At 44.9% G+C, this 21,408-nt stretch overlaps 1 protein-coding gene across 3 annotated transcripts in view; it reads left to right on the top strand.

The window, feature by feature from the left end:
* Positions 1-21,408, top strand: part of LOC121624808 (putative uncharacterized protein MYH16) — a 48,346-nt gene that overhangs the window by 24,622 nt on the left and 2,316 nt on the right. For all 3 annotated transcript variants that reach the window (XM_041962721.1, XM_041962718.1, XM_041962720.1), the window contains 14 exons: positions 9,730-9,786; positions 14,484-14,570; positions 15,311-15,556; positions 15,675-15,792; positions 16,786-16,913; positions 17,031-17,227; positions 17,314-17,446; positions 17,533-17,749; positions 18,314-18,450; positions 18,633-18,736; positions 20,101-20,293; positions 20,374-20,577; positions 20,679-20,804; positions 20,891-21,061. In XM_041962721.1, coding sequence (XP_041818655.1) covers positions 9,730-9,786; positions 14,484-14,570; positions 15,311-15,556; positions 15,675-15,792; positions 16,786-16,913; positions 17,031-17,227; positions 17,314-17,446; positions 17,533-17,749; positions 18,314-18,450; positions 18,633-18,736; positions 20,101-20,293; positions 20,374-20,577; positions 20,679-20,804; positions 20,891-21,061 — 2,118 coding nt within the window. The remainder of the gene's footprint in view (positions 1-9,729; positions 9,787-14,483; positions 14,571-15,310; positions 15,557-15,674; positions 15,793-16,785; positions 16,914-17,030; positions 17,228-17,313; positions 17,447-17,532; positions 17,750-18,313; positions 18,451-18,632; positions 18,737-20,100; positions 20,294-20,373; positions 20,578-20,678; positions 20,805-20,890; positions 21,062-21,408) is intronic.

Genomic DNA, 21,408 nt, shown 5'->3' on the forward strand with positions numbered 1-21,408 from the left:
GAACAAATAACTTGTCCATGTCCTTCTGGTAAAGGTTAGGGTAGAGGTTAAGGCCAAAAGAAAGAAGACCAAAGTCAACGATGTGTTAGTCCAGTACGTGATTCCAACCCATGATGTAAAAAGAAGTTAAAAATGCACAGTTTCACTCAGGCTCAGTAATTCGCTAAAACAGCTGGACCCTGTAGTTTTTAACAGCTGTTGCTCAAACAGGAGGAAAAAGTGCATTTGTTGGGACTGTTTTCAATGGTGCATTAATACACATTTAGTGCTCCAGTGAGGTCGCAGCAGAATAGTGTGTGTGCAATTGAGTTAAAATCAGCTACAGTGTGTGTGTGTGTGTGTGTTCACGGTAATGAAGGAACATGTCACCCAGTGCAACAGTGTGGCTCACTGGTGCGTTTTTTATGGCACAGTGGGACTCTGTGGCACAGAGGAATAAGATATATCAGGCTATGATAGGAAGACTTGTTAGTGAGACCTATAGTTAGCTGGAACTGTTTGTAGAATGTGCAAATTCCTTCCCTTTTTGGTTGATAGTCATCTCTGGGGCATCAGGGCTGGTATGTGCCTTCCATCTGCAGCCTCTAATTTGAGAGATGCGGTGAATATTTTCAAAGAGCTGCGCAATTACGCACGTCACATCCAATACGGGGGCCTTGATGAAATGTTGCTCAACCTGCAGCTGGCTTTCAAGATGAATCAACGCACATCACCGGGAGCACTTATGGCTACATTTTGGGGATATACTGGGCACAGCAGCTCCATGGAAGATGACCAGGAAAAGGCACAAATTTAACACACAGTGTCACACTGGGAGGGAGAGTTGTCTTTGAAACACTTCACAGTAAGGAATAACTACTCAGTGATTATAATTGGATCGTATTTGGTCTGGAATGACAATCTGCTATGTTGGCAAAGGAGAGGAAGAGATTTGTTTCCTTAGAGTACGTGCAGGGGGCTCAGCTACAGCTTACAGAAGAGTGGCGAGATGCATTCCTGCCTTTCAACAGAGCTGCTGGGCTCTGCTCCGTGATTGGAGCAGTCACTTCACAGCTCCATGTCTGTCAGGAGATGGTTAAAACACACTGCCTACATCCAAACTGATAACCATCTCCTACTTCCCTCTGATGGTGTGACTAGCAGCAGTTGGGAGAAGCTTTGCTTTCTTTTTTTTTTTTTTTTTTTGCTCTTACAGTTGTTAAGACTGTGGACATCTTCTTCAGGTGTGGGGTTCCCTGTTATTTTTTTCAAACATGCAAGTTTCTACCTCAAAGGATGTGTTGGTGTCGGCAATATATACGTGGAACAAAGGCATGAAAACTATGAGTTTAGTGATAAATTAGTGTTAATGGGGCACTCCAGCAATTTAGTATTGTATATCTTGACCTATATTGGATGGTTTGCCATGAAACTGTGTATGGTGGTTTCCAGAAGTGTATGTCAACAGTGTTGTTGATCCCAAGGTTAAAGGTTAAAGTTGTTGCCATCATCAGGTTAAAGTTGAAGGTTATCCACCACTTTGTTTTATGGCCAAATGCATTTAAAACTAATGACTTTCTCTTCAACTATCAACTTTGGTTGAAGTGAATGGAAAAAACTGCAAATATACCAAAGATTACAAAGATTGCCGTTTAATGTGATCATGCTGATAGTCTTGTCATGATTTCATTTGTTCCTGGAACCCTAAACTTGTTTTATACTTGTTTGCTCAACGCTCCCTGGTATTTCTCTACAAAAGACCGTGGTGCATCCCATTTATGTGTTGATGACAGTTTTAGAACGACAGTACATGAAGGTGAGTTATGGCACAGTTAACCTATTCTGGCTGTTATAGATCTTCTCTCGCTCACATCTTGACCTGTCACAGCAGGAAAAACACAGCTGCAGCCAATAACATTATCGATGGCTCCGTTCCACTGAGATGTTGCAGTAAATCATGCCAGGGATTCAGGATGCCAGGGCCCTGACAGTGAAACACCTGAGTCGGACCTGGAGTCGTTATTAATGGTGTTAGTTACACCGATGTTTCACAAGTAAAAATCTGCCATGACAAAGGTGTCTCGTTCACTCATGCACATACTGTCTTATGTAGATGGATCATATAAGTTCAGACACTATTTTTGTTCTTCTGCCAACCTTGTTTAAAGAAGTTAAATCATGGCAACAAACTGTTCAGTCAATCCAGCGGTGGGGTTTGTGACATTGTGTGCAGCATTACGGAATTTGATGGTTTTATGTGAACATAAACATGCTGGTGTCGACATACAGCACAGTACAAGCACCTACTCTTAAGAAACAAGAAAATAAGTAAGTAAATCTTGTGCTCGTTGAATGTATGTTTAGATTTACATTAAATTATGTCGTCACTGTAACTATTTTGAAGCCAGTATGTCTGTGATGATACATAGCACAATCCTACAGTTCAGCTCTTCAGTCTCAGGAGCTGGATTTCAATTTTCCTGAGTGGAAATAACAGAAATGTGAAGAAATCTTAACATATCGCTAGAACATGTTTGTGCTTGGCTGAGGCTGATTAATCAATAAAAAGCTAAGTGCAATGGAAACAGACTAAATGAATCATCATGAATGTGATGTATGTGACTTAGACATGCACTGAAGCCTCTGGTCCAAACAGCTGCAGACAAAAATATCCGAAGCTTTCTGGAGCGATCAGGTAGCTGTTCGTCAAATTAATGCATGAAACAGGCGTAAATGTCGAATTTCTTTCTCACAGTTTGATCTTTGCCTGTCACTCATTCATTTTCGTCAACTGCATCCTCTTCTTCGGCAATGGTTTAATGGTGCACTACTGGAGAATTAGCGCCACCAGCTGTTTATCTTGATGAATTCCAAAGAATCCCATAATGGTAGTCAACAGAAACACATATTAATTAGCATTTTCTTTGGTTGATTTTACTGTTATTGTTGGTATAGCAGGGAAGCTCTGTATTCTAGTGCAACACATATGCTGTTTACGATAACAATGGCAAATTTGACCCTTGAGATTTGATTTCATACAGAGGTAGACCAAAGCAGGCCCCTCATTTTTAGTCTGGAACCGTTAGCTTTACCAGATAATGACATCTATCGTTAGCTTTCTATATCAACCGTATAGCTAGCTAGCTAGTTATATTTCTGTCAGTTAGCAATAACTCTGTGTGTTGGTTTGAAACTATCTTCAGCTGACTTTTGTTTTTGTTTCCAGCTGACTCAGAAGAAAATAAAAACCATGCAAAATGGCTAAGATAACGCTAACTCAACGCTAACCATGTAATGATGCAGTATTAAAAAAAACACACCATTTTGATGCTTGTTATAGAAATATGTTGCAAAACTTACTCAAACAAGCAACACAAAGCTAACTATAGAATTATATACTGTGAACATTTTTAAACTATATATTTCACTTTGACATGAGTAAAAGCTATGAGGATGCGCCATTGAGTGACAAGGCAAACGTCACCAAATTCAGGACAGAGCTGCTTACTTTACCCTTAATTCAGATAGTAGCAGTTCTGAACAAGTTTCTTCTAACATAACCTATAACAAAGTAATGGAGTTAGCTAATTGTGCTAACTCTTTAGAAATAATGCCAGCTAGGTTACTGGATGCGGTAAGCTAGTTAGCCAGGCTTGCTAGCATTAGCCAGCAGACGTCATGTTTTTGGGTTTGTTGTAGCAAAAAAAGGCCCTCAAAACTTTGAGTGTTTAAGGCGAGTAGAGCCCCAGTTACAAATGTCAGCATGTGGAGAAACCCAAAGCCTGACAGTGCTATCAGTGACTGTGACTGTTGTATTGATGAAAACCACTGTGGCCTTTACAGTGGAACAAAAGAGTGCCGCTTAACTGAACCTCAAATCACAACAAAGCAAAGGAAAAAGTAATTGCAGTAGTGGCCACACTGATTATAAACAAGTCATTTTTTTTGGTGTGTGCAGTGGAAATCACCACAGCAACGACCACCAAAGATGATCCCAGTTAAAACACCACCTTCAGGGTGACGCTTTTGAACGTCCCTCTAGCATATGTTTATATATTTATTTATATTGTACATTTGAGCTTGTACAGCATTATCTATTCGGGTTATATTGGTTTTAGCACACTTTTTCCTCTAGTGTTTAGCCTGCCTCTGTATACAGAGAAGTTTACACTGAGGCTTCTCCTGTGAATCTTATGTCGTCCAGATAGAATCGAGCAAGTCTGAGAGCTTTTATCTATGCCACTGGTGCAAGCTGCAGATAACGTTTTGTCTGTGCCCGTCCCTTCGATGGAGCGAATGGGATGAGAGGCTGCTCAGGTGGTGCTTCTCCGCTCCGCCGATGCCTCTGGGAGCCTGATGTTTCATCCAGAGGTTTGTAAGGGGCAAAATAAAGAGCGCCTTTGTCTCTGATTGGAGGAGTGAAAGGCGATCCGTGTGTCTTTGAGGGTGGGCATGTTTTCACATTTACTGTAGCTTTGGCATTCTCCCTATCTCACAATGAGGCCATTATGTGTGTGTCCCTGTGTGCCTGCATGTGCGTGGACTTTTCTGCTCCTCCCACTGATAAAGATGCAGGTGGACGGACAGCCCAGCTGACTGCACGGCCCATCTCTTTTGTCGCCCACTCGCGTCTGGGTTTGACGTAAAGGTCACATGAATATGTCCGCAAACTTGAGTGGAATCAGAGATAGCTTTGTCCTCAATCTTCAATGATGAAGCCGCCTCTGCATCTCCGCTGTGTTGTAATTTAAAGCGGTTGACTTGAAGGGGGTCCAATGGGGGTCGCAGGCCTGCAGTCCTGATTTCTTACAACAGCCCGATGCTCTTAGTGGTTTTATTACATGGTTGTAAAGCAGTTACTAACAGCCACAGTGCTGTTAAGGGTCATCGCATGCTGAGAAGATAAAGCTATGTCTTGCCCTGTGGCCTGTTTGCTTTATACCAGATGTTTCTCTGGAGGTGTCGCATCAGAATGTGCCACAGAGGGGGTCATAGCCTAACATTCAGGTGATGCCTTTAGTGATATCCAGCCATGCAGATAGCTTTGGAATCAATGTATCTGCCGCTAAGACTTCTGCTTAAACCCCAAACAAGTGGAGGTTAATGGAAGTTTGTTTGTAGTAATCGTGGCAACAAATTCAGCCGTAACTTTTCTCTCCAGAAACAACAGTGAACCCTTTTCCTGTCACAATCCACGGTGTCAGCAGTTTTTATAGGAACTATGTCTTCTATTGAAAGTTGTTTCAATATGTCTTTTTTTAATAATGTGGATCAGCTGCATTAATTATCTATTTGGAGCCGGCACAACAAGCTGCAGACACAACACAGGCCTTGAAATGCACTACAGCCAACAACATCTCCACCAAAGTGTTTTTGTTGTTACACATGAAAAAAAGCTGTTCAGTGAACACTTAATCCTGCACTTAAGCACTACAACATATTTGTACTTGGGCTGAATTTATTCAGTTACAAGAATAGGTCACTCTTTGGGAAATATGCTGATTCAACCTCTTTCCATGAGTGAGATGAGATGATTGAGATCAGTGTCGGGTCTGCGAGTCGCAACAGGTTAAATTTATCTTAGCCCAGCTCGGCCTGAAGACTCGCACTGGAAGCAGGGCTAAATGGCCCGGCTCTATGTAGAGTCAAAAATACAACTACCAACACCTGTAAGCTCACTAATTAACTCTTCCATACACAAACAGGAATGTGAAAACAGCAATTTTGGGTTTGGGGGAGCTGTGTGCTGGAATTCTTGGGGCAAGAACCATTGTTCAAGAAGGAGTTAAATATCCTTCCCCTAAAATTAAAAAAAAAACCAAAAACATTTCTGTCGTGCACAATTAAACACACCAGACACAACATGCTAATTAGTGAACGTTTTTCACTTCCTGTCTCTCACACGTTGGGTTGGACACAATAGGTTTGCTTCTATTTTATTCACTGCAGGCAGAGTGACAGCACACTTTTCCTGAAGGAGATCTACCATCTTCCATTTTACATGTGTAACTGCACCGAAAGTGTGTTGGACTGAGCACTGTGACCTACGCTCTATACATGTCTGTGAACGCATCCTGTGTATGAGCAGACGCCGCACTGAAGCTGCCTTTGCTGCTCACGCTGTGTTACGTGGTATAACTCCAAGAAAGAAAGGAAAGTTACACAAAACGCTGAACTTTTGCTATGAGTTAATTTAATTTGCGTGTGTCCGCGCAGTCCTGGACCCTGGCCGTCAGACAAAGACAAACCAAAGCTGTTTTAAAACTCAGCTGTGGACAGTGAACTACAGTGAGCTGGGAGGAAACACTAGGGATTTGAGCAGAGTACTGGGATCTGTAACAAATCAGGGAGTGTATTGTAATAATGTATTTCCTGTAGTTTGTGTTGAGAAAAACATGAGTTAGTCTATCATATGAATTCATGTCCAGAGTCCCCTCCACAGAGTGGCCAGCTTGTGATGCAGAGCCATGCGTGTCTCATTCAAGTGTCTTTGTCTCTCTTGTAAAACGGGCACCTGTGCTGAGCAGGCGTCACGTCACTTCTAATACCACTCATCTTTCCTGCGTCATCGCCTGCGGCGCGAGGCTCTGACCAGGTCAGCAGTGCCCTGTCGTCGCCCGGCCAATCAAACAGCCGTGACTTTTAATGTTGGAAGCTGCACACTGCCATCTGAAGGCATTTAAAAGAACAAAGCGGATTCCAGCCCAGTCGCAGGGACCTGAATTATGTGAGCATGTGTGGGCAGTATGGTGGACTCGCGTCAGCAGGGGGTCTGAAATGCTCCGCGTCTGGTGCAGAGGCAGGACTTGCAATTGTTTTGGCTTTGTTTTCCCCTCCGACTGACATGGGGGGATCTCACAGGATATAACTGCCCACGCCGCTGAATATCCCCTCAGACGCGAGCGGGGAGACATCAGCTATGAGGCCACATCTGATTGCAATTTATGGACAATTATTATGGTTTCAGAGCTCAGCAGAAAAAAAAAGAAAGCTAAAACTTTAAGCATATACAATTATGGAGATCAAACCCTGCAACCATTCTCAGCAATGATGGGCTAATTTTGTTATTTCCCCATATGACTCCAAGAGTGCCCCCTAAGTAGAGAAGATGGTGTGGGATCATTTAGAATAAATGTCATTTATAAAAGTGCACAAAATCAATGCATAAACTCTCTCTGCCACAGATGAGTAGTCCAAATTGTGTTTATCCATGCAGTCTGGCTCAGACATCTTAACACTGTTAGTACACTATGTTTTCTACAATTGTATTACAGCCACAATATTTATTTTGAGGCTGGTTTGAGGCTGTGGAAAGTAGACGTTTAACAAGAAACAGATATGTGAGTGGGGATCTGCGAGAGACAGAAAAAGGCTGGGCATGCATAAGGGGGTGTGGACAGTAAAATGCCGGAGGGGATCAACAGTGGAGCAGCGTGTGTGCGTTTGTGTGTGTGTGTGTGTGTGTGTGGGACAGTCAGTCAGTCAGTCAGTCAGTCAGTTGGGCTGCTGCTGCCTCACCATGGCTGTTCTCTCTGCAGACGTCCTGCGCTGGCATGTGAGTTTTTATTCCACTTTTCTGTCTTTCTGTTTGTGCTTATCCTTTAGAAATAGTGTTGAAAGAGGAGTACAAGTTTACGTCTTTGTGTCTTATTTTTCGTATCAGGCTGCGACATGTCTGACCCTGCTTTTGGGACATTTCTAAGAAATGTGGACAAACTCGTCTTGCATTAATTGCATTAATAATAAAACAATGATGGTTCGACTGCAAGGTAGTTCCCTGCCTGTGTGTGCAAATCTTGCCCTAAAGTATCTGATACAGTCGTGCTCGGGGAGCGTTGTTTGCCGTGTAGCCGGCGAGTGGCTTTCCCCACATCAGTGAGTGTGCTGTAGGTGTTGTTGCTGTGAATGGCCCTGGGCTACATGCCATGTCAGACACACTTCCTGACACTGAGACACTGATAGAGTTGGAGATAACGCAGAACATGACACAACTTGGACGGGCGCAGCCATGTTGGGAAACTAGCAATAAATTTTTATTAGCGGGGCAAAATGTGGCTTTGGCACAAGATGAGTGGCACAGAAATGAAGTGCGGCTGACTGATTGATGTTGGCTCATTCTGATTGTTTCGACTGTTTGAGCAGCCTTCAATCACATAATATCAGGAGCATTAAGTCATAAACACGCAAGTGTGTAAAAATGGTTATAATATTATAACAAGTGGAGGAGGAAATGTTCACATTTTCAACAGTAGCAAACAGTAGTAACTACTCCAACGCAATTTAACACTCTGCACTGAGTACTCAGTTAAAAAAAATGGCTCTTGTGAGTGTTCTACTATTATATTTGATATTATATTATCTTATTATTATATAATGCATTATTGTGTAAGTTGCAGTTTACTGTTGTAGGTAATCTAGATGGAGCTCGTTTAACTTTCCTGTAACTATACAGTACATCCTGTTGGGTAATTCAATCTATTTTATCAACTGATCATATATTTTGGATGTAAAATCTTAATTTGTAAAGTAGCTAGTCGGTATAGCTGTCAAATTAATGCGGTGTCACATGAGTAGATGTACCTAGTGACATTCCCCCACTGATTGTAATCAGTAGTCTTCAGTATTGGAACCAGCAGCAGCGCGTTTTTGTTTTGCTGCGGACGAAATGGCAAAAGAGAACGTAACGAAGTCATACCTGAAAAGGACAAATTGCTCTTTGGGTTTTGGGTGTACAAAAAATGTTGTTAATACTTTATTACGACCCCCCTATTTAGCATTACAAGCAGTGTATAGACCATTTATTAATGATTTATAACATGCTATAAAGTGGTTGTAAGCAGATAAATGAAACTTTATGAAGTGTTTATTAATGTATTTGTCAACAATTGTTGAACATCATTGTCTATAAACAGCTAATAACACATTAATAACCTTAATCATTCATTATAACACATTATACATGGTCTAGCATAGGTGGTGGTGTTTATAAACATCGTTAAACGTGTGAATGATGAGCACATCTGTATAAACCTTTTTTTGCATTGTAGAATTTTCTGTCACAAAAATACTGTTATTGAACCTTTTTGATATGTAACTTTATTTTATCAGGTATGGTCTCGCCGGGATTTTAAATCTCTTTTATAGGCACAGTAAAGATAGAAGCACAGCAGAGAACATAAAGATTACACAGACAGGTTGATTGCCAAATGTCTAACTCAGTGCGTAATGAATGAATAAATCACTTTCACGGCTGCACTGTCGATCCAGTCCTTGATGCTTCTTGGGAAATGCATCACTGACTCCGAGCCAGAACTGTAAAACCAAGAAAAAGCAAAAACATCACACAAATTCCTCGAATGTCATGAAAATGGCACCGATGCTTTTTCGTCTCTGGGACCGGACATAGCAGACCCAGCCCTGGGTCAGAATACAGATAATGATGGTGAATACAGACATTCTTGCCCTAAATTGCTACCTGAGGAAAAAGCCAGAGGCGTGCCAAATCCCCAGAGAAAGCCGAATGTATGAAACGGCCTCACCACACACAAGCGCTGCCCTGAAATAGCAAACAATCTGTGGAGGTGCCGCCCCATTTGTTCTGTGTCAGGATGATATAGGCACTGTGAAACCAGTGGATAACAGCTCAGCTTCAGATATCCCGGTCAAATGTTATATTTTAGCGAAGGCAGACTGTTATTCTTTTAGCCGTTTCACTGAAATCCATTTCAACATCGACTTTTCTGTCTTTAGGCTCGCATCGAGGAGCTGGAGGAGGAGCTGGAAGCCGAGCGGGCCATGCGAGCCAAGGTACGGTACTGTAAGGCGCTGTCTAACATCTGCCCTCCGCGTAAAATGAAAGAAAGAGCAGCTGAGCCCTAAATCTGTCCGTCAGGCTGCAGGGCAGATAAGAGGATGCCAAGCAGTTCTGGGATCAGCTCGGTTCTGTTGTAACATTCAGGCCCGTGGTGCTGTGAATTGAAGGGAACATTAAAAGAGGGGGAAAAAAATACAGAAGATTGCTGATCTGTTGGCAGCCGGTGGGGTAAGTGTGTTGGTGCTGCGCCTCTGGTCACCCCAAACCATCTGCACCTGTGATAATAAACTCAGGGGGGAAGGACCTTGTGTTTCTGATTAACATACAGGGCAGCCCCAGAGGCGTAGGGACCCCAACATCCTTTTTCCTCTTTCTTATTTCTTATATTTCCCAATCTTTCTCTTCCCTCTCTCTCTCTCTCTCTCTCTCACACACACACACACACACACACACACACCAGTGCACCTTCTGTTTCTTGTAATAATCCCTTCGCCTTCTCCTAGAAGCAGTTCACAGGAACAGGACATTTTTTTTCCACCTCCCTTCGCTCTGCAGCAAGGCTTCCAAGACATCTTCTTTGTGATGTTAAAGGGTTTTAAAACATGTCTGGCTCATATTAAGATAATCTACCAAGGTGGGCGCTTTAAGTGCTTGTTGTTTCAAACAAGACACTCTTAAAGCATGTGTGTATTTAAGCCACAGAACCTGGTTGCCCCTCTTGAGACCTGATGGCAGTTTCAGTGCTACAGTAGGCAGAGGCAGAAATGCAAAGGTACATATTTCACCCTGAGTGTTGAATAGAGTGACAGCGGGCCCGAGGGTGTGTTTTGCACACTTCTCCCCACTCTGGGTGGTATTCCTAATGGTGCTTGCTGGGTCTCCCCCCCCAACCCGCCGGTCTCCGAAACCACAGAGCGGTGAAAGGGGCAAGCAGAGACATGCAGGTCTTTATCTGTTCCGCTGCCTGTGTCTTCAGGGGAGCTCAAATACGACATACCTCTGCCGCAGACAGGCTCGCTATTGTTAGGCTCTGCTCCTCAGGTCGCACAGGGGAGATATCATCAGGAGATAGAGGCTGACAGACAGCGCTATTTTCCATCGAATCTTCTCCCAGCTGGAATGCCGGCCGCTGTCTCTCTCTCTCTCTCACACACACACACATCCATGTGTACTCTGGAGTGTTGTCGCTCGCTCAGAAACACACACACACACAAAAATACAGAGCAAACAAAGCATCCAACTAAGACAAATACAGATTTGACATTAAGATTTTGAACTGGACCATTGTTATGGTTATCAGGATGGAGTTGCCTCTGACACCACATTCAGTTATGTAGCATCAAAGTTCTCCATTAAGACCCATCCTAAAGAAAGAGAAATCTTAAAGCTGCACTAATATTTTTAGAGGAACAATGGCCCAAATGACTTTGTAATGTTACGGAGATCCCGAAGAGAGTTGTTACCCACCCTCCGCAGCTCCCCTCAGCTCTGCTAAGCTTTCCAGCTTCTTAGCTCATTGTTTTTTGCTCCACCACCTCAAACTTTAGACGGGATTGGACCAGATCAATGTTTTGATCTAGTCTCGTCAACAGCATCTCAATAGCGGGCAGCTGTTTTAAAGTGGAAACTCACTACCCCCCCTAGTGTTTACAAGGGGTATTATTGTTGGCGCCACCGCCGCGAAGACACCTGGATCGCTTTCCATTTTCCTCAGAGCCCTGCAACCACCGAAAACACAGGACACGCTGCATTTGTTTCCAAATGCCTGCGAAGAAATGATCAACACCACGTAGGAAATAAGAGAGAAGAGAGACACAAGTTAAATTGTCCTAATTTTATGTGCAGTTATAACAGTTTGAGTTTTGCTTCATGCAAACAACCACAGCAGGGGTTGGTGTCTGGGTGCAGGGGAGATGTATAATGGAGGCACGACGTGGTGCCAGCCAGGCTGCATCTCCAGTCAGCCGTCATTTTCCTGGGAAAACGAACCTTGTGGCCGATGCTAACACATTCATCATATCAACTTTATATGGTGATAATATGCTGCTGTTGTGTGAACAGCTTGTTCTGCTGCCGGCAAGTGGCACACAAGCTTTATTTGATATATTATGGTTTGTAAAGTTGATATGGCTAATGTGTGAGCAAACAGTTGCCTACATTTCCAGCAGGACTAGAGCAGCATGAGCATTCATTTGGTGGGTCGTGCCTGTGGTGGCTTCATGCTGCTGCTGCTGCTGCAGAAACATGGCTGATGAGAGCTGGAAGACTCAACTGAAATATTCATGAGAGCGGCTTCAGCAGTTCAGGAACAAATCAGCACAGGATGATTAGTCATTAAAGCCTCAGTTCAGCCGTGTTAATGAAAACACACTCTCTCACGCACCTCCAGCGTACCCAGCCATGCAGATAGTTTGGGCTTTTATTTGCATGACTTAGATACCGTCCTCCTTTCCAATGCAATGGAGGTGAATGCAATTTTGAAACACAGCAACAAAATCCAGCTACAATGTGTTTGTTGGGGAACAATGTGCTTGATCTAGATGATCATCACAGCACTCTGTGGACAGCTCTGAAGACGGTCTGCATGATTAGATACTGGTAGTGATGCTGCTGGAGGACATTTACCTTCCAGTCAAAACCAGCCATGCTAATTTAGATCCACCCCACACTTCTATTGATGTTAACCACATATTTAAAAAGCGTAAAATCCTTACTGGGTTTTTTTCTTACTGCCTGTGGTTTCTTTGAGACCTTGCCAACACTTGTATGTTCTTTGTGTACATACTTTAAGAATGCAGTAGATGGCGAACATCTCATGAAACAAGGCGTGTGTTGGTTTTTTTTTGTTTTTTGTTTTTTTTACCAGGTCCTGTTTTTATTATCATCTTATCATTTGTATCAGTTATAGTGACATTGAACTGAACTCCTGACATGTGGGATCATGGGAACAACCGTCATCTAAACCACTTATTTGGAATCGGAAACATTAAAGTCACACAAACTTAGCCGCAGCTACGCAACACTGTTTGTTTTAGCATGGGCTAAATTGTGATGTCATGTAGCTGTGGTCAGGGGAGAGCCTCCATCGCGCTGAGGACATGGATGGATACTGGAGAGCACATATGCAAACACAGACTGGCCGGTATGCACAGACTGAACAGACACACTCCTTCACACTCTTGTGCAAATGAAGATGAATGTTCCATCTTCATCAGGAGACTCTGTGGGCACTGACCCTCTGTTAGCATGTGAATGGGGGTGAGTGGTCTTGGTTGGTGCTGATCCGGAGTAGCTGTTGACTCAGTCAGTAGTGCGAAGGAGAGCGACGAGTGAGCTGAGTGCTCGCCGCTCACCCTCCACACAGAGCGAGGTTGTCGACCTAGAGGGTGGGGCTGTGGGGAGGAGGGGAGGGGGCCACAGGTTTTTAGAGACGGAGCTGTGGGTGTGGGAGGTGAAAGAGGAGGCCCCCAGTGAGTATCATCTGTTTTCCCTTGTTCTGCCTGAGGTGTGTTGATGGCTGTGGCTCATTGGTGCTATCAGGGAGGCCTGAGACTCCAGCTTTTACAGACCAGTCTCAACATCCACGGCCGTCTTTAAAGCAGCTGTAAAAGATCGGCGTAAAAACAACAAGTGCTTTTAACTGCAGAGCGCTGGCTGTTTGTGCATGTAATGGCCCGGCGTTATAAACTCTCTCCATGTGTGCTGCACCATGTCAGAGCGTGAGAAGGCTCTTTGACGACTTTGCTGAGGGGCTTATCATCATCGCTCATGTATAAGCATTTCTGAAGCTTTACAGATTTTATTTGCTTTGCATTTATGTGCAACAAATGAATTTTGTATTTCTTTTGATGAAAGGTATTAAGTTTTATTATACTGCATATTATGCCAGTATTAAATTTTATTATATCAGTGAAGCCAGGGTGTATTTTGAGTGTGATCCAGAATAAATATATACATATATGTAAAATAAAGCACTTATTTGACATGTTCTTAGCTCCCACTGCCGTTAAAACTGCACTAATCCATATAGTATCAAATGACTGTGTAACGTAGTGACAAACCCCCAGAGGCTTATCACCTGACTCTGCTGTTCCCCTTCGAGCTTTAAGCATTGTTTTTGTCTCGTCAAAGTAGCCAAAAAATCATTTAATGTAGCTTTAAGGACCATTAACAGCTTGCTCTATCGTCTCTGTAAAATAGATCAAAACCGAGCATCACATCAGCAAAAGCAAGACTCGAAGCAGACGGCTTCACTTTGTCGGATGTTTGGCAGTAAACAGCGTTGGATCACTCAGACAGGAAACAGGAGTTCACACATAATATTTGGACTGTGTGACAGCAGCTAACCCCTGTGTTGCTCTGATTGGATACCAGCTACCCTCCTGACTTCTGACCTCAGGAAAGATCACTTCCCCCTGTGGGCTGTCAATCATGCTGATCCCCCAGTGGTTAAATATCCTGTCCGGGGAGGTGGGACAGCTTTACGCTCAGAATAGATGAAGTCTTCTGCCTGAAATTTAATAAAGCGGAGGCTCTCATCAACACATTTATTTGGCCCAAGCCAATCCTGAACTCATGAACTCACTTCTCGCCAAAGGACTTATTATTTACTATACTATAACTTGCTCTCTGGTGGAATGGGAATATACAGTGCATTAATACCATGCTTGTACTGCTCTGTTTTTGACAGGTTGAGAAGCAGAGAGCAGATCTGACCAGAGAACTGGATGATCTCACTGACCGACTGGAGGAAGCAGGTGGGATCACCGCCTCACAGGTGAGCTGCGTACATTCTACCAGACATACACACATTTGCACCATTAGATTTTTTAAAGGTTGCGCTAGATTTAGGTTGTATGCTATACGCTTTCTTGCTGAAAGAGAGATTCTGCAAATGAGATAAGCATGAAGCCTTGGAAGTGGGGCCAGCTAGCCTGGCTCCATCCAAAAGTCGCAAAATCCACCTACTGCCACCAAGTTCACCACCGAGACACCATGATGTCACTCTCCAGGCCAAAAATCGCAACAGACAACCTCCTGTCAGCCTATTAAATAATGAGTTTTAGAGGTGCAGCTAGGAAGATTTTGTTGCTAAGGCAACAGTCCCCTGGCTCCAGCTTCATTTTCACCAGACAGTTATCAGATAGCTCTCAGCAAGGAAACAAATAAACATATTTTCTATATTTGCATTCTATTAATTCCTTAATCTGTAAAGATGCCGAAGATTTAGCCACAAGAGTTTCCAGGCTGGATCTGTGTATTCTAGCATGGATCATTTCCACGTAAATAATATCGAGAGACAGCTTCAGGTTGAGTATGTTTGGGAATGGGGAGCTTGCTGGCACGTTACCATCATCTCGGTTTTTAAAAGTTAGAAATCTAAACAACAGTCATTCAGAATTAGTAATTAGTGCTTTAGGACAGAAGTTGCAGTTTGGCGAGGATACAAGTTTGGCACCAGCACACTGTGCAGCCTTAAACACAGAACTTCACATTCAGCCTGCGTGTGATTCACAGATGGAGGTGAACAAGAAGCGAGAGGCCGAGCTGCAGCGCCTGAGGCGAGACCTGGAGGAGTCCTCGGTCCAGTCAGAGGCGCTGGCCGCGTCTCTGAGGAAGCGGCACGGCGATGCCATGGCAGAGCTGAGCGAGCAGTGTGAGGCCCTGCAGAGGGTCCGGGCAAAGCTGGAGAAGGAGAAGCAGAACCTGAGGATGGAGGTGGACGAGCTGGCCGCATCTCTGGACAGTCTGCAGAAAGCCAAGGTCAGGGAGTTAGGTCACGTGCTCTGAGGATCACGCTGGCCTGCCAAACGAACAAGTAATGCCGGGCGTAGGCGCTGCTCATCATAATGTGTGCTGGCCTGTTTGTGTGGTGCTGCAGACGTCCTCAGAAAGCCAGATGAAGAAGCTGGAGGAGCAGCTGTCAGAGGCCAACAGGAGAGGAGACGACCTGCAGAGGGCCCTGACTGAGCTCAGCGTGGCCAAGAACAGACTCACAGGTACTGTGCACCTGAAAGAAGCTCGTATCTCCTCATGTTTTGACGCAGTCACAGCGAGTCTTAAGATCCCGTTTGTTCAAGTCATCTATCACTGTTTCTTTCGTGTCTGAGCCAGGGTTGTGTCATCTTTTGCATTTTTTAAAGGCCCCTGAAACCTCAATTTCAAATCTTAAAAGTATTCTAAATACTTTTAACTGAACAAGCAACAACTAAAGTTATTTCATGTTGGACCCCAGAAGAAGCTGATTGAAAATGGACGTTTTAGTGCACTTTAAACTTAAGACATAACAGAAATATCGAAGATCTTGGTAGCATTAATGAGCAGGAAACACGCAGAAAGAGTGACATACATGTATTGACATACATGAGGGGGCAGACTATTAGAAACACTACACAATATAATGCAGTCCAGTTCAGCACCATCACTAACTACGACTTTACACACACTGTAATTGAATTAGCAACAAAAACTGGATTTTATAGTTCAGTAAATACTGTATAATCTAGTATGATAGTATAATTAAAGCAGAATAATTACATTGGATTGCATTAGACAGCACAGGTGTACCCAATAAAGTGGCCACTGGCTGTATGTAGTGTGTCACCCTGTCCAACCCTCACAGCTAACCCACAATCTATAACCGCCAAATAAAATCGAGATGTTTAGGAGGTTAGAGAGAACGGTAGACACTGCAGAATGAATGGATGAATGAACATCTGCCTCAAGAAACCTGCCTGTTTATTCACCACGAAGCGAAAGCAACAGACACAGATATGATGTGATTAACTGGCAGATGAGTCACTGACGCTCCGTTCAGTCCTTGCTCTTCAGGTGCATGACACAAACCACATCTGCAGAGACAGTCACATCAACACGGCGAACCAGTCACATTGTTGTCCTGTTTTTTTGCCTGTCGCCGCAGAACCTGGCAAATGCACGCCTACTGTGTCCTCCAGTGTGTCGATAATCAGTGTTATTGTGTGTCCTGTCAGCTGACAACGCAGACGTGGGTCGACAGATGGAGGAGGCGGAGGGCAGAGCCATCCAGCTGAGTCGCTCCAAGACTCTGCTCCAATCCCAGCTGGAAGAGCTGAAGAAACAACTGGACGAGGAGGTCAAGGTTAGTGTGCGTTTTCGGACTAAGACTGGGAGTCTGGAAAATCGAATTTCCAGTGTGTTAATGGCTATAATGTGATTGCTCCTACGATGACATGTGTCTCTCTGGTGCGGCTGCCAGTGTAAGCAGGCGATGAGCAGCAGTCTGAGCTCAGTGCGGCAGGAGTGCGAGGTGCTGAAGGAGCAGCTGGAGGAGGAGCAGGAGAGCAAGCAGGAGCTGCAGCGCCTCGTCTCCAAACTCAACAGCGAGGTGACGCACTGGAGGAGCAAACACGAGTCCGACAGCATCCAGCACGCCGACGAGCTGGAGGACACCAAGTGCGTTGCGTTTATACTGGCGGCCCGAGTCATATATGACACTTTGAGCGTATGTCAGTGGTCCAACTCACGTGTGTGTGTCACAGGAAGAAGCTGGCAGCCAGGCTGCAGGAGGCCGAGGAGGCCGTGGAAGCCACCCAGGCCAAATGTTCTTCGCTGGAGAAAACCAAACAGAGGCTGCAGGGAGAGGTGGAGGAGCTCTGCATGGACCTGGAGAAGGTAGAGCAGGAGACGTGGGTTGCATGAGCGCCGCCGTGCCGTGAACTTCCCTGTTGTTACCCTCGAGCATGTGTTCCCTGTCGCAGGCCAGCAGCTGCGGCCAGGCTCTGGACAAGAAGCAGCGGATCCTGGAGAGGCAGCTCGGAGACTGGAAGCAGAAGTGCGAGGAGCTGGTGGCCGAGGTGGAGGGCTGCCAGAAGGAGAGCAGGCAGCACGCCAGCGAGCTCTTCAAACTCAAGACGGCGCATGAAGAGTCTCTGGAGCAGCTGGAGGCCCTGCGCAGGGAGAACAAGGCCTACCAGGGTATGGAAATGCACAAAATGGGGGGGGGCTGATGCCTTGAGCAGGTTTTATGGACCAGACTGACATTTGGGGAAAAAAGTTGAATCATTTCTTGCTGAGAGTCAGACAATACTATTACCACATTCATATCTGTTTGTTAAGCGCTGCACAGAAGTGGAGCCAGGAGGCTTTTAGCTTAGCTTAGCATAGCATAAAGACCGGAAGCAGGAGGTAACAGTTTACCTGACTCTCCCCAAAGTCACTATGACTACCAACCCCTGTAAAGCTGGCTGTTTTTTTCATGCGTCTTATTTGTTTTTAAATTTCTGTTTGTGTACAGCATACAAATGTGCTAATCACTGAGCTTTAGAGGTGTTGGCAGGTGATTTCTGAACTTGAAACAGAGCCAGACGAGCTGTCTCCCCTTGCGTTCAGCTTTGCCACACATCTTGCTTTGCCAAGAGTGGCATCAATCTTCTTGTCTCGCTCTCAGTAACAAAAAGAATTTGCGAATGTCAAACAGTTCCCGCTTGAAGAGACACTAATAGTAAGCGTGGCTTAATGAGACTTTTCTCTGTCTGACAGAGGAGGTCGCAGACCTGACAGATCAGCTCTCAGATGGAGGCAAAAGCGTCCACGAGCTCCAGAAAGCAAAGAAGAAGATTGAGATGGAGAAAGAGGAGTTGCAGGCCTCACTGGAAGAGTCTGAGGCAGCTTTGGAGGTACGCAACTTCAGCAGATCTGCCTGTTAGCTGTGATATTCAGAGTGTAGTGTCGTCAGCATGTGCTATATCCTTTCTCTTAATTCATTTCATTTTATATAGCTTGGATAACTCCACACAAATCACACTGGTCCTGGTCCTTCCTTCCTTCCTTCCTTCCTTCCTTCCTTCCTTCCTTCCAGGCTGAGGAGACCAAGGTGCTGAGGCTGCAGCTGGAGCTGTCTCAGGCTAAAGGAGACCTGGAGCGCAGATTTCAGGAGAAGGAGGAAGAGACCGAAGCCACCAGGTACCTGAGCTTCCTCTCAGTCCTTCATAGTCCTCATCTCTAAGGCAGACAGCACACCTCTTTCCTATGATACGCACAACTACTATAGCTAAACTAAAAATCTGGGTGTTCTTTTATTTTTTTTTTTACTGCGGCTTTAGTCCAGTCAAGTGAGTAATATCTCCAGAATTAGCTCAGTGCTATCATTTTGTAACACACAGAGAGTGAAATGTGTTTTTCTACAGTCATGCCTGGATTAATGTAATGCCTCATTTACTCGTCCCGAGGGTCGAGCTATGGAACAGAGGAAAGCGAGGACCCCTCCATCCTTCGCTGCACTGGCTGCCGTTCTCTTTTACAATTCACTTTAAATGACTGTTAATCTCGTCCAAGGCCTCGAATGGTCTGGCGCCGGACTATATAACTAAACACATAACCCCTTAATGTCCTAACAGCCTTCAGTTTCTCCTGAGTACAAGTCAAAAATATGAAAGGTGATGCTGTATTGGCTGCTCGGCTCCTAAAACAGTCTTCCACTTAGCATGAGGTCAGCTGAAACTGTCTCACTTTGAAATGTTGTCTTGAAGGACGAGTTTCACATCTTGGAAATGTGTTTATTTGCTTTCTTAGCAAAGGACTGATGCCATTCTCACATTTTTCCTTTCAATATGAATCTGCAGCCAGCAGCCCATCCAAAGCTCACCAATTAACATGTTATGTCTCGTTTGTTTCATCCGTACAAAACCTGACATGTAAAACACACGAGTTGTGGTTGTACAGGGGTAATGTATGAGACTGTTTCTTGGCCAGGCAGAGTACTCTCTGGAATCACTGCACTCAGCCAGGAAAGAGTCCTGCGCACATGAAACAAATGAGATTTAGCACTCTAATTGGTCAGCTTTAGAAGCGCTGTTGGGCAGAGTTTGTTGTTGAGCCGCTTCCCCCGCGTTTCAAGTCTCCGTGCTAAGCTAAGCTAACCAGCTGCTGGCTGCTGGCCTTAGGCTCGTACTTAACAAATATAAGAGTGATATCGATCTCATCTAACTGTCAGCAAAAAAGCAAATGAACTTGTTTAACAAGCAGATTTTTTTATTAACCCATGCATTTTCTTACCTTTACTTTTATTTTCATTTTTTTTCTACTCTGGTCTGATTGTTTGCTGCTTTTAAATGCTGCATACGCCCTGACATTTTCTTGTCTTGCTCTGTAATCCTTACTATTATTGTTTTTCACCCTGTCTCTTATCTCCCCTTATTCCTTCAAAAGTCATTGTTTGTTATCTTTAGAGGTAAGGCCTGTTTCATTACGCTCTCTGCACCGTCTCTGCAAGGATACATGCAAGCTTTGTAATACCCCGATCCATCCCTCTCCTCCTCCTCTGCCAGAAAGAGCCACCAGAGGGCGCTGGAGTCCCTGCAGGCCAGTCTGGATGTGGAGGTGAAAGGCAGAGCAGAGGGCCTGAAGCTGAAGAAGAAGCTGGAGGCCGACATCAACGAGCTGGAGCTGCAGGTGGACCTGCTCACCAAGAACAATGCAGAGCACGGCAAGAACAGCAAGAAGATGCAGCAACAGATTAAGGTCTGATGAGAAGCCACAGGATGTTTGTTTTGTTGTTTTCCTTGGAGACTTCCTCACACAGTTGCTGTCCCCTGTCCCAGGAGCTGCAGGCTCAGTTGGAGGAGGAGGTCCGGAGCCACGAGGACCGCAGGGAGGAGCAGGCGGCCATGGAACGACGTTGCGGCATACTGGTCAGCGAAGGGGAGGAGACTCGCGCAGCCTTGGAGACCGCGGAGAGGGCTCGCAAGGCCCTGGAGACCGAGCTGCAGGATGCCAACGAGAAATACAGTGACCTCAACAACCAGGTGATGCATAGAGGCTCTTTGCTTTGGGGCCCTGCAGAGGCGTCAGCTAAAACTCCAACGTAGACTCATGACTCTCTCAACGTTTGCTCTCATGTGCTCAGTTCCAGTCGGCTCTGAGCGGGAGGAGGAAGCTGGAGGTGGATCTCCAGACTCTGCAGCAGGAGCACGAGGAGCTGCAAGGAGAGCTGAGAGGATCCACGGACAAGACCAAGAAGGCCAGCTGCGAGGTAGGAGACAACTGGTGTCAACCAGGATGTTGTAGCTGCACGGATGTAAAGCATGCATTTTAAAGGGATGGTGTAATTCTCTAAAGTTGGCGCGAGTCGGGGAGGAGCTGCGTCTGGAGCAGGAGCACACCCTCCACCTGGAGAGAGTGAAGAAAGGTCTGGAGGCTCAGATCAAAGACATGAGCGGCAGGCTGGACGAGGCCGAGCAGATGGCTCTGAAAGGAGGCAAGAAGATCATCCAGAAGTTGGAGGGAAAGGTACAAACATGTCGTCTGGTTGGTCCAGAGCAAGACATTTGCAAGATGCATGTTTCTTTTTGTGATTTACTTTGAGGAAACAAATACTGTATATCGAACATCTGCATTCATTGGACAGAAAATTGCTGAGTGGATTCCAGGACCAGACTAACTTAATAGGGGTTCTTGGGGGGTAAATGAGCTCTGTCCCTGCCCCCCCTTCAGTGCCATCTTAAGGACAAACTTTACATTTCATTTGAAGCCAAACTGCTGCTAAAACTCGAAGAATAGCAACACTGAGGACATTATACAACCTTGAAACAGGTTGTATAATGTCCTCAGTGTCTCTGGAGGCGCTTTCCTAAGTC

The sequence above is a fragment of the Chelmon rostratus genome, chromosome 21 (genome assembly GCF_017976325.1).
Source record: "Chelmon rostratus isolate fCheRos1 chromosome 21, fCheRos1.pri, whole genome shotgun sequence".
NCBI lineage: Eukaryota > Metazoa > Chordata > Actinopteri > Chaetodontiformes > Chaetodontidae > Chelmon > Chelmon rostratus.